Source organism: Urocampus carinirostris, chromosome 5, assembly GCF_059441175.1.
Source record: "Urocampus carinirostris isolate Australia breed hairy pipefish chromosome 5, RoL_Ucar_1.0, whole genome shotgun sequence".
Lineage (NCBI taxonomy): Eukaryota > Metazoa > Chordata > Actinopteri > Syngnathiformes > Syngnathidae > Urocampus > Urocampus carinirostris.
In genome coordinates this window covers 21458006-21471088 of record NC_142353.1, presented here as the reverse complement: position 1 = coordinate 21471088, position 13083 = coordinate 21458006, and the positions used below count along the sequence as shown (strand labels likewise).

Genomic DNA, 13083 nt, shown 5'->3' with positions numbered 1-13083 from the left:
GACTGTGTACTTTATATTCAGTTACAATCGCGGGTCAATTTTGGGTTAATTTTGTGATTGTGTTACATGTTTCAATGTGGGCGCATGCGGCTTATGTACAGGTACGGCTTGTGTAAGTACAAAAGTGGTAATCCTCTTAAAATGTGGTGGGTGCGGCTTATAATCAGGTGCGCTCTATAGTCCAGAATTTACGGTAATTACTTAGTTAACACATTCAATGCCAATAATAATAATAGATCCCTTATCATCCATGATTTTAATTTGTAGGGTAAGCTACAAATGTAGGCTGAATGATAAAGCATAGTACTTAAAAACAAAGCTTGATATTTTGATGTTAATATTTTTTTACTGATCGGGCCTACTTGAGAACGTAAAGATTGAAAATGCCTGGTGCACGCCTAAATACGTTCAATATGGTTTGAATGCGACCATCCCTATTGGGGAAATATGAGCAATGCAGCAAAGGGAGATACAAAATTAGAACTTTTTTTAACATTATATTTTTACAATTTTCATTTGATGGACTAGGTTAAAAAGTGTGGCTCTAGCTCGCTCACACCTACTTTATTCCCTACTCTTGCACCTAAAGCTAAAAGGCATTGAAATGGGGAGGGATTTAGCTCCCCAAAGGATTGTGATTGACTGAAAGATCTGTCTTACCCGTTGTCAGACGGTAAGAGGGAAAGCAGGGCCAGAGAGGACAGCTTTCTCCTCTCAGGCTGCGTGATGTTGTCCATGCGGTCCACCCACATCTCAATCAAACTGCCCAACAACTGGTTAATCTGGTAAAGAATAGAAGGGAAGCCATATTTGTAAAGAATTTGTAAAGGGGGTTGAAATAGTGGAATAATGGAAACAGTCATTCAGAGGGCTTGCATTAATCTTGTGCTTTACGAGAATTGACCTTCCCTGTTTTCTCGGCCTCATTTAGCAGCCACTGTAGAGAAAAAAAGGCGCTTGGCACTGGAGAGTGACAGCTGAGGGATTTTTCAAACTGTCTATTCTTTCCTTTTATCCATGGAGATTAAGGCCAAGCTATAAACACTAGGTGATTCATTTTTCTTCTAGTTGGGGTAAAACGATTTCAAAGTTTCAAAACAAAGGGGGCTGGAGCTTTGACTCAGTGCCTAGAAACAGTACCATTTGCAATTCCATGGCTCATCACTTTGAGTCCTCTTTCAGAATGGTTGACTTTAGGCTCTTTGAGGTGCGTCTGTTGAACGTGTGTGGAGAAAGATATAAAAGACAGGCAAAAGTTCTAACCTCCTGGCCATACTCAGAAGCCATCTGGGTGAGCAGTGATGAGAAGAAGCTGGAGTTCTGCAACAGGATACGACCCAAGATGCCTAAGTAGGTGGACATCACCACAGGGTATCGCTTTTAAAAAAACAAAAAGCAAAAATACACATGATTTAAATGTTGTAAGTAATTGTTTGTAGGGGATTTAGTAAGCTTGTCTTTAAAAAAATGTTAACACGTTTGAGTGACAGAAAAAAACATGCCCAAACACATGGTTGTTTACGCAGCGTTGTCCAATTAAAATATTTTTCGTTTTGTTTTTGACTTCACAATAACATAGTCATTGGGGGTTATTGTTCAGAACCACAATTATCCAGGTAAGGAAAATTGTACGAAGGCCCGGCCCACAGATACAGAACTTAACAATTGAAAAAAACCTCGGCTGAGCAACAAAACTTCCGGAATTAGTTGTCGAATTTACAGTATAAAGAGATCAATCATGCAAGTATTTTTCATTGAGGTAAAAACAATTGCACGTTTCTGATGCTGAATACAACTACAAGACAAGAAATTTTTGCTACACTATTGACCCAAGCTGTAATATAGCAACATTCTCAGAAAAATTTACAAAAAGAGAATTTCTTTGCAAACATTTCATTTTTAATACCACCATTTATGTGGTGAAAAATGTCCTATGTGTTTTTCTATATCTGGGTAATACATGTTGATAGGCGATTCCTCATTTCCAGTGCCTTTGATATACTTTTAAGGCTATTTATTTACTCAAATACAAATTGGCAGAGGTGTGTGAAGATCTTTATCAGTAACCAAGACATCAAACAGTAAATAGCAAATTATTCACAGGTGAAAGTATCAAAGTAGGGATTTTTTTGGGAGGAATGCAGAAGGAACCCAATGTTATATTTCAAATATTACATGTAAGTGCAAACATGACAATTTGTTAAAAAACGGTCAAACAGTAATATCTGAATTCGAACGAGACTCAAAAAGATCAAGAGGTCACAGGTTTGATTCCCGGCTCCTCCGTGTTATAGGTCGAAGTGTTCTTGGGCAGGACACTGAATCCCTAATGCCCCCAATAGCAGGTAGTTGCCTTGCATGGCTGACGCTGCTATCGGTTAGTTGGTGTGTAGAGGGAAAAGTGTGAAGCACATTGTAAAGCGCTTTGGGAGGTCTTTATTGACTTGAAAAGCGCTATATAAATGCAGACCATTTACACTTACATTATGGCACAGCGCCAGCCCACCATTTAAATCACATTTGTGTTTTTGCCTTGGTGGGACCACTTACCTCACCGTTCACTACACCTCTGAGGACAGCTGGCAGCAGGGGGTGGAACATGTGGGTACCAAGAATGGGACTAACCTTTAAAGCTATTTCGACCACCTGCTGACACACACAGTGGTGCAAATATAAGGACAAAGCAGCAAGGAGAATCACAGAATAAAATGCAAAGAGGCACGTTATGTAAACATGTATCACACAAAAGACCGCGAGCAGCTGGGGGACAGTGAGGCAAACAAGTGTCAGTCAAGAAAAGAAATTGGAGGAAAAAAAAAACACAATGGAAAAATCGTTTCCGTTTTAATTGAGGCTGTGACCCCTGGTTTGAGAAATAAGTGGAGTCTTATAAGGGAAAGTTAAATAGATTTCAGTGGGGTTCATAAAAAGTGTAATACACAGAGAAACTGGATTAAGAAAGGAAAGTACAATTATTGGAAATGTTCTCATGTCTTATTATGTTGTGTATGTAAAACAAACAAACAAATACACCTAAGCGCCAATTGTGTATCGCAAATAGTCATCGCTCTTTCTAATTTCAGAATTCACCGAATGTATGTTTAAAACTCACATTTGTTTTGTTTTTTTTTACCTAAAAAAGAACTTAATGTACAAGATATAATTGAGGTTTTGAGCAATAATTGATCAGTCGGGAAATATAGCTGAGCACAATCGCAAAACATCGCATGTGATGGGAATACTATGCGGGTTGCGGAGGTGAGAGCGCCAAATCCTAACCACTGGACTACAGGTGATAGAGTTGATGTACAAAAAGGCATTAGGTTTTATCTCATTATCGCATAATTTTTAGTCCCATTACCAGTGATGAATGTTAGAGAATAGAGAAAAGCCGTCCGGGAAGATATAAACGCAAAAAAAGCTCGACTAGGGAAACAACTCTTCGGTGTATCCGGTGAAAAATCAGACTTTGAAGGACATCAAATAAATGCATGTGCATTTTAAGTTCATACAGTGAACGTAATGGTGTGATGATGGGATAAAATCTAAAGCACTTTCATATGTTACCCAAGTCACTGGTGTTACAGTGCATAAGGTTTGCCGCTCTAACAGTTGCGACACAGATTTGATTATCGTTGCATGCAACCGCAAAGTTTGAGCGGACAAAAGATGACATAAAGCTTTATACTGATTTATAATCAAAATAAGAGGTGCATGTTACACACAAATGCGAGTTATACATGCATGAATATGGTAAATAGGAAAAAACACTCCTCCACCTTTTTTATCCTTCAAATCCTTTAATAAGACCTTTGCAGGAATTGTCAATGTCACACTGCGCAATTAACTCACTGAGATGTGAATGACCAAAGGGAAAGGACAGATGTATACTTTGTGTACGCCCTATATTTGATATTCATATGAACTTTTCAAAGAAAAGCACACACGTCGGGTTGTCACTGAGGGCCGTTGTGAGGGATGACATATTCCAGATCAACATATAAATAAAGTATGATGTTTGCATACAAGGTACACTTAAGCAGAACAATTGTCCAGCATTGTTAATGCAATGAAGACATATTTTTTGTTTTGATTGCCTCTACAGAAAAAAGAAGCAGAGTTTGTTTTGGTATGCTACAGTGAGCCGCCTCATATCACTGTCTTACCGCATTTCAGTAATTTCACAGTTCTTTTAATAGTGCTTCAAAAAACGAAAAATAGAAAAGAAAACACAAGATCCTTAGCCTGCTGTGCAAATTAGTTAATTGTAGTGTGGTTGTGATCTTAAAACAAATGGCAGTTGTAAAACAAGGGAAATTAAGGTGAAAAAAGACAATTCCCACCTTCAAAACTTGAACTTGTCCCTCATTCGTGATGTCTTTCAGCAAATCGCAAAAGGACTGACATAAGGACTGACCATAATTCTGCAAAATACAAATTGAATTAACCAAAATATTGTCAGCTTCATACTGATGCTAAAATAACCATCCTAAAAAAACTCAACAACCAAATTTACTGGTATATATATATTAATATATTGTAGCATATGAATAACCAACGCCACTTTGATTGAGTGTAAATAAGACTTCACCCAAAAAGTAATTGTTTATATTACCTGGAGAAACTCTGTTGGACACAAGTACAGGTAGGCGTTAACAATCTGGAAGCATGTACGCAGGTTCTCTGAGCTCAACTCTGCACACAAAAGACCGTGATAAGACATTAGAATAACGCTTGTAAAGGTTTAATTTGGTAGTTCCGACCAAGGCGACAACAATAGAAAGAGGCAGAGGAAAGGACAAGGCTGTCTTCGTCGATGAATAAGCACACACATTGTAAATGTGCCATTTGCAGGAGAATGCACACTGAGTAGACCATCAAACAAAACAGGACTTTAGACACAAATTTGAAATGCTACAAACAATAAATATTTCACTTGATGTCTTTCTTTCATGTAACATTTGATAGAATTGATATATTTCTATATCAGCTGCAGGATCTACAATAAAAGACCAGTTATCTTGAAACCGTATATGGCAGGCTTTACTGGGCCATAGGCCTCACGTTCATTCAAGTCAGTCACAGCTAGCATAACAAATTTGCTGTTGACCCACATCGGAAAATGAATCGTTCCTTTTTGTGGTCTAGGTTATCATACGAGACCCTGCTGCTCCATGCTTCCTTGATTAACAGATGCTTAAGATATATTTGATTCTGAATATTCTTTCTTAAATTTCCTGGAACATCCTTTTTTCCTGACTTGTCAGAAAACAAAGGTGACTTCTCAGGGGAAATTATATCGTTCATACCGACTGCAATACCTGCGAAGGCTAGAACATTGAGCTGGGATTTGGGCGCTGTCTGCAGATGTGTACGCATGACTTTGGTCCGACAAATGTTCAAGTAGAGACAGTGCCCAAAAAGTCAACAAGAAACTTTTTAATTCACAAAAGGCTCGAGCCATTTTCTCCCAGCTATCTCAAAATGTCAAGGAGTCTCGAAGTGCGCAAATCTGCAATTCAAAGAGAAAATGATTGCAAGGGTAAAATGAACTTTTATTCGCCACACAAAGAGAATTTAGTTGCCTTAATTATGAACAGAGCCATTCACACCGTAACATTCATGCATAAAGCATCTAAGACACAAGGTCACCAGGAGAGTCCTGACTTCCATCAAGACTAACAGCTTCCGAAAAAAACAACAACCTCGTACTGCTTTTAATTTCTTGCTCTATCTTGTGTGTTGAAAAATTCTGCTTCAATTAATGTGTCACTCTAACATCCTGTATAAACTGTAAAATAAGTTGTGGCAGAAATGTATAATTGTACCTTGAAACACCAGCTGAAAAAACGCATTTTCCAGAAAATAAGTCGCAGTTTTCTCATAGGGGGGTTAGACCTATACTGCAGTGAGACTTATCTGAGAAATTATTGACACATTATTACCGGGTATATCATTTCACATTTTCGCACTGAACTGCAAGAGGATGCTCTGTCCTGTGTTGGAAGATTTCAACCTCGCCCTGGGTTTTCCGACAAATGCTCCCCAGCGTTCCTCACTCACGCAAACGTCGTGAAAATGACGTTGTATCCCATTTTGGGGGGAAATATAATAGAATAGTAAAGCACGGATCATTTTCACCTTGTATAGAAATCACTTTTGTTTCCGCCAAAGTACATATTTTCAACTTGCTCAAAAGGGATTGCCTATTTATAAAAATAATGGACAATGAGTCTGACGTAAGCGGCGAATTGTTTACCATGATAGTGGCGCAGAGGATGAAAATGTTATTAGATTTAGTGATTTGGAGTGAAAATGATAGTTTGGTTAGCATGTTATTTATGCTAAAGTTATCGGAACAACTCTTAAAGTGTTACGTCGTTACTGAAATTAACAGGCATGTCAATCATGTTCCAGTCATATAGTATTTGAACTTATTCAGCCCGTTGCTCTCTTTTGTTTTAAATGGCCTTTCAATATGACATGTATGTTTTTGGTGTTGTGTTTTATCAATGAAATTTACCCCAAAAATGCAACTTATAATGCGGTGCAACTTATATATGGTTTTTAATTAGCTGGAGGAGCTTTTACTACAGAACAACTTAAAGTCCGGATAATACGTTAAAGGTAAGTGCAACACTATAACAAATGTGCTCGGATTGAAAGGAAGCTGAGGAACTTGACATATATTGCAAATACTGTAGAATTCTCATAGCTTAATTTGACCATGGTGCATTAAGACACAAGACTGCAGAGGACTTTACCTTACTTCTAGCTGATCAGATTTAAAAAAAAAAAAAAAAAAAAACTAATATGATTTGTTTTGGGCATCTGAGTTGAACAGGTCTAATAAGCTTTTCAATACATTTTGTTAAATCTTTAAGAGGCAAAACCTGTACTGTATGCAGCTATCTTTGCAGCTACAATGTAGTCCTAATTCTTTTTTAGCATAAGCATATAATATCACATTAATATTCAAATTATACCAAAATGTAACATCAGCATGCATTTCAAACATTAACTGAACACCTGCACAGATGAAGGGCAAATTATGTAAGGTTGCAATTGCTAATTTAGAAAACAATATGTCATTTATTTTGATTAAGAACAAAGTAGAAGCTGGGGAAAAAAAAACAAGACCAAATGAGCCTGGTGTCATACAGTATATGAAACTCATGATAAAAGACAAGCTCATGTCTACAAAAACACAGAGTAAATGAATGCCCTTGAACAAGTAGAGAATGTGGTCGCCTTCTAATGAAAACCATGAATCTCTATGTTGCACGTTGTCCTGCACATATTTTTAAAGCTCAGCAACCAACAACATAAAAATAAATGCACTGCTCACTTCATTATTTTTTTCATACAACCTCGGAAGTCCTTCAGATCTTACGTCTTTATTTCACATCTACCGCAGCAACTTTCTATGGAGGACATCTGAATAGTCCCAAGACACCAGTCCATTTTGGATAATGAACAGCAACCTTGAGTAATAAACTGAACATTTTAAACAAGAGGTATATATTTGCCAAAATGAGACTGACTCATTTGTACAGGGTGAAAACAAGGTGATTAAATTAAACATAATATTTTGGAACATCCTTTTTAAGACGTTATATTTACTTTTTATTCCAAGGATGGAACATAAGCTGTAAGGATCTGAACATCAAAGAACAACCTGTCCTCAATAAGACACCCAGTCCCCCTGGAGAAGTTGATACAAACAAATTCAAGCTACCAACTACAAAGTTTGATTGTAAACCCACATTCCTACGAGCACCGACTTGCACAGAAAGAAATTATAGACCCACAGTATTGCCCATGCGGGGAACACAAGTGTTGTCATTGGTCATTAGTGCGTAAGGCTACCCTGGTGGGCTGATTGGCGTTCAATCGCAAATCAGACTGATTAACACTTGTTTATTTGTATATATGGTCTCTAACTTTCCAATTGGCATTTTTATTAACATTGCATTTTTGGATGATGAATTACCAGATTTTCTTGACTACAAGCCACGTCCAAAACCCCCAAGATGGCCAGGAATTTGAATATGCGCCTCATATATGGACAAAATTGGAATTGCGTTACCAAATTTGTGTCATTATTCATCAGTCAATAAATTGTGACGATGGCAACTGGGATCAAAACAAAAAGTAATGTTAAGAACACCAAATCCTAACCACCAGGCTGTTGGGGACATGAATGGTTGTTCACAATTGCATAACATTGAAAGTAACAGGAATCAAACCCGGATTGCGGAGCGGAGAGCTCCGGTTCCGATCTACTCAGTAACCCGGACACAGACGGCACATAAAAAGGCTCATCTCTCATATCATTATCACACTATTGTTAGTCACTGTATTAGATATGTTGAGTAGAGAGAACTTTTTCTTTGCTCAAACTAAGCATTGCAAGTGACAAACGTTTGAAATATGTGCAGCCATGCATTTATTTCGATCTTTCAGGACGACGTAATTTCTTCCTACAAGGCCGTTCTTTTCAGTAAGTTCAGAAAGGCTGAATACTTCCCACAATGCCTTTCTTGTCAATCGATTCCGAATCTTGTGCGCTTTGTTAAGACTTTGCTAGTCAGCTGTGCCTGACAATATTCTCATTGTCTGGCCCAATAATAACATCAACAATTCGGTGCAGTGACTCAAAATAATGTGATTTTATATGTCGTCTGTATCCCTAGTGTACTGGTCTCTGGGATCCGCCGCACTCCACGCCGGGATCTGGGTTCGAAGCCCACTGCATCTAATGTTATTCAATTGTGTTAAATGATATATTCCGGCTAATCAATGATTAAACTAGGGTACTCTTTTTTTCTTTTGGTGCAACCCTAGCCACTACAGTAGTTATAATTCCATGCGCCTTCTAGTCCGGTCCGCCATTCATATGGAAATATATCACAAAAAGACTATTTTGAAAATACGGTAATTAAACAGCAGAGTCCACCAGCATTTATCCATCTCATGTGGCGGCCGTGTTAAAACTTGCTGTTGAGTGAATTAACATCACAATCGCTCAAGACAATTCAAGGCAACTTGTCACATTTTCAAAGGAGATATGAAATAATAAAATGGATAACACCCAGAGATGGTTGAAAACAGATGGACATCGCTTTTTAACTCCTATTTAAAAAAATATATATTCAAAATGTTTTGGACTGCTGAAAGTCTTTAGAACTTGTATGACTATTGTAAGTGAATATTTCCGGTTAGAATACTTAATATTTGATACACTTGCAGAGATTGAAAAACTGTGTACCAGACATAGATTTTTATGGCCTACAGGTTTAGGATGATATTTAGAAAAAAAATAGGAAACAAAGAAATCTCAATCAGGGTTGAAGTAGGGTAACGAATCAAAATACACTGAGTTTGGACATGATTAATTTTTTTTATCATCTGCCTCTTGCCAGCACAAATGAAGCCAGGAGTGCTCAGCTGTCCCCATACAAACACAAACAGCTTGACAAAAGAGCGTGCTCGCTGAATCGGGGGGGAAAATAAATAAATAAATAAATAACTTTTGCTTTTATGCGGCTGGTCCGCGACACTTCAGATCCACAGAAATGAGTAAGGAAGGAGTCTTTGTTGTGCATTTTTTAAAAGTTTCTTCATGATTTATAATTCTTCGAAAAAAGGTACACATTAATCAAAATATCAAAAATTCCAAACAATACACAGAAGGTTTTTAAGGTGTTATTCAAGCACTATTAAAGCACTATTAATTTGCTCCCTTGCATTTTATAGCAATAGTTGCCTGCCTGGTGTGTTCCTCATTCTTCATGATGCTCTCCGCGCTTTAAACAGACCTCTGAGACGATCACAGTTCAGGTGCATTCATACAGAGACTTGATTACACACAGGTGGATTCCATTTATCATCGTTAGTCATTTAGATCAACATTGAATCATTCAGAGATCCTCACTGAACTTCGTTACAGAGTTTGCTGCACTGAAAGTAAAGGGGCTGAATAATTTTGCACACACACCTTTTCATTTTTTATTTGTTAAAAAAGTTTAAAATATCCAATATAGTGTGTTCCACTTCGTGATTGTGTCCCACTTAAAGTTGATTCTCCTCAATAATTTACTGTTTTATACCTTTATGTTTGAAGTCTGAAATGTGGCATAAGGTCACAAAGTTCAAGGGGGCCAAATAGTTTCGCAAGCCAACGTAAATGTGAATGGTCACAGCATACGAGGTGTTATGTTACAATAATAATGAACTACTTTTGGCGCAATGTGTGATCCTGCTCAAAACGTTTAGTTTCAAAGTGCGAGTTGACACTGCTTCATTTATAAGGTTAATTGACAAGAAAATTAATTACAATGCAAATCTTTTAACAATGCGGTCCAATTTCTTTGTGTACATTCCTGTTATATAAGTAGCAAAATGTAAAAGTCCACTAGATCAGAATTCCCTTCTTAATGTCTTTCAAAGCAGGGCATTTGGTTACTTCTCACATACAGCTATCTGCCCATTAAACAAAACAAGCTTAAATATTCTTAAACAGTAGAGCTGTCCCCAAAAAAGTTCAGGCATTTTCGGTCTATGAAACGTGTCCTACTTGGGGAGGGTGAGGTGGTCGTATTACACAGAGAAAAGTGCTCATCGAGTCAGGCCAAGGCAAGACTCTTGACATTCTAATTAGGGAATTTGTTGCTCTAGTTTAGCGGTGATGGAGCGGGGCTCTTTTATCAGGCAGGCCAGGCCACATACCTGGCAAGCTGCAACACGAATCCCAGCCAGACGCTTTTCAATGGCCCACATCTCTGCACCGCTCTCCATGGGCAAAAATAAATAAACCGTCGGATGCAGCGATAAAAAGGAGCCAAATGTGATAACCGACTAGGTCGACGCACACACTGACAAAAGTAGAACGTTTTTTTTTTCTTTTAAATTTTAAACTGATTTGTGTGGAAATCCATGTTTAAAATGGTTTTCCCAAAATAACATCTAAAGATAAAGTTAACTGTGGCCAATATGATTGCTAATTTAACCTGCTGCCATCATTTGGAGCCCAAAATCTTTAATCACAGGAACTTAGAATAACAAAGCTTCAGATGTGCAACTGAGATTTCCTTTTAAGGATGGGCAAGTACCTAAACCAGATATCGGTGCCGATGCCTGTCATTTTTAAGGCATCCAGTGATCATTTAACAATCAGAAACCTTAAAATAGTTGTAATAAATACATGCAATTTTATGGAGAAATAGATTGTTGGTATTCAAAAATATTTATTAAAAAACCAGTGATTTTTAAAGAAAGGAAGAACATTGTATGCACCATATTTTTTGGATCATAAGGCACACTTAAAAACCCAAAATTGGCCGGAAATTTGATAAGTGCTCCAAATAACCCGATGCGATGTGTCTTATATACCAAAAAATACAGCGGATAGGATTGGTATTGCATAAATTAATTTAAGGTACGCGTTGACAGGCGAGGTTTTACGGTATACTACCGTTTTTATCCGAAGATTGATAAATTCTTAAACTTTGCTGCCAAATTCACATATCATTGTATGGAGCTGGAATGGAACCAGAGTGACATGAGTCACCAACTAATGTTACAGAACGCAGAAAACAGTCTTTCAACAAAATACTGTATTAGTTTTTTTTTAGTATGCATTACACATCAAACTGCAACATAGGTGAGGAAGTAGAGATACTTTTTAACCTATTAGAATGCAGTATGCAAATTAGTTTTTCTGGCACTGTGAGAAAAATGGTGTGATAATGAGAAACGATCTAGTGCCTTTACTTATGTCATCTGTACCACTGGTGGATCAGTGATAAAGTGACTGTGCTATCGCCACTGCAGCAGGAAGCTGTCCCCACTCCGCACTGTTTGCAGTCCCACACTGTAGACCGGAGCAAGAGTACAGACGTGTAAAAAGTAAACACAGAAAATGTAATAAACATTACAGTGCTCTAGGTCTCTCGACTATTACTAATGTTACAATAAGCAGGATAATAACATTAGAGCAGAGTAAACAGGAGCAGTTTCCTGTAAATCAAGACAGCGGATAACATTGAGATTTTTAAAAGTCTGTGGTAGAAAAGCGTGTGTGAAATTTGGATATAGTGTAAAAAGTGTAGTAAACTTGGACCGTTCAGGTAAACTGATACATTAGCTCTTATCATAACATTAGTTCGTCAATCAAGCGTATGTTTATGATTTGAGAGAGAGTATGAAAAGCATGGTAAAGTGCAAGGCTGAGTGATTAGCTGTTACAAAAACATTAGTTCGTCAATCTGACTCTAGAACAGGAGTGCCCACACTTTCAAATTTCCGAACTAAGTTGAAATTTTGATGCATGTTGTTTAAGTCATTTAAGTGATATTGGTTGTATAAACATTTATTCGTTGTAAAAAAAAAATCAAGGAGCTATTTAAGTTTTTATGTACCCATGTATGAGACTGCTGGGCCTAATTTAGTTTCCTGCACTGTTAGCTTTTGGTTTAAATAAAATATTAATCATGTTGTGTTGAAATTATTTCACCGATTTTTAAGCTTTTACAGCAAACGAATATCAGCTCCAAATATCGGTTATGGGTCTCTTCTTAATACTAATAAGCGATATCGGGCCTGAAAACCCCATATTGGTAAATCCTTACAAGGTAGCTCTTACTAGTCTCAATTTCATGCACCTTATTGTCTGGTGCGAGTTAAGTATGATAAATATATGTCAAAAAAGGTTAATTTTGAGGTCTGAGCCTTGTCGTGGGGAAAATACAGTCCTATTTACAATGCAAAAGACAATAGGAAAGAACTTTGGAAGGTTTTACAAGTACTGTAGGCTCACCCAACTGAAAAATAGTCAACAAAACCAGGGCACAATATTTTTCTGTGATGCTCGATCCCAATTAGGGAGGGCGTGTTTAAAACACACAGGTAAAACCATGATTAACAATTTGGTTTTGGAAAAAAGGTTGATGAAGTCCTTTGAGGATGAAACTGAATCGATACAAAGGAAAAAAATGAATGTTTAAAACCCAAGATTCCCTACAAATGGCCAATGGGCTACAGACGCTACCCGGCCTACTAACGAGTTAGGTTCCGGACGAT

At 37.5% G+C, this 13083-nt stretch overlaps 1 protein-coding gene across 2 annotated transcripts in view; it reads right to left on the bottom strand.

Annotated features, from left to right (window-relative positions):
• Window positions 1-13083, bottom strand: part of ipo11 (importin 11) — a 130807-nt gene that overhangs the window by 43668 nt on the left and 74056 nt on the right. Inside the window, exons 23-27 of one of the 2 annotated variants that reach the window (XM_088336142.1) lie at window positions 4616-4695; window positions 4344-4424; window positions 2551-2649; window positions 1264-1377; window positions 661-782 (exon numbers count right to left, since the gene is read on the bottom strand). In XM_088336142.1, the coding sequence (XP_088192268.1) occupies window positions 661-782; window positions 1264-1377; window positions 2551-2649; window positions 4344-4424; window positions 4616-4695 (496 nt within the window). The remainder of the gene's footprint in view (window positions 1-660; window positions 783-1263; window positions 1378-2550; window positions 2650-4343; window positions 4425-4615; window positions 4696-13083) is intronic. The other variant, XM_088336144.1, reaches the window with a different exon arrangement.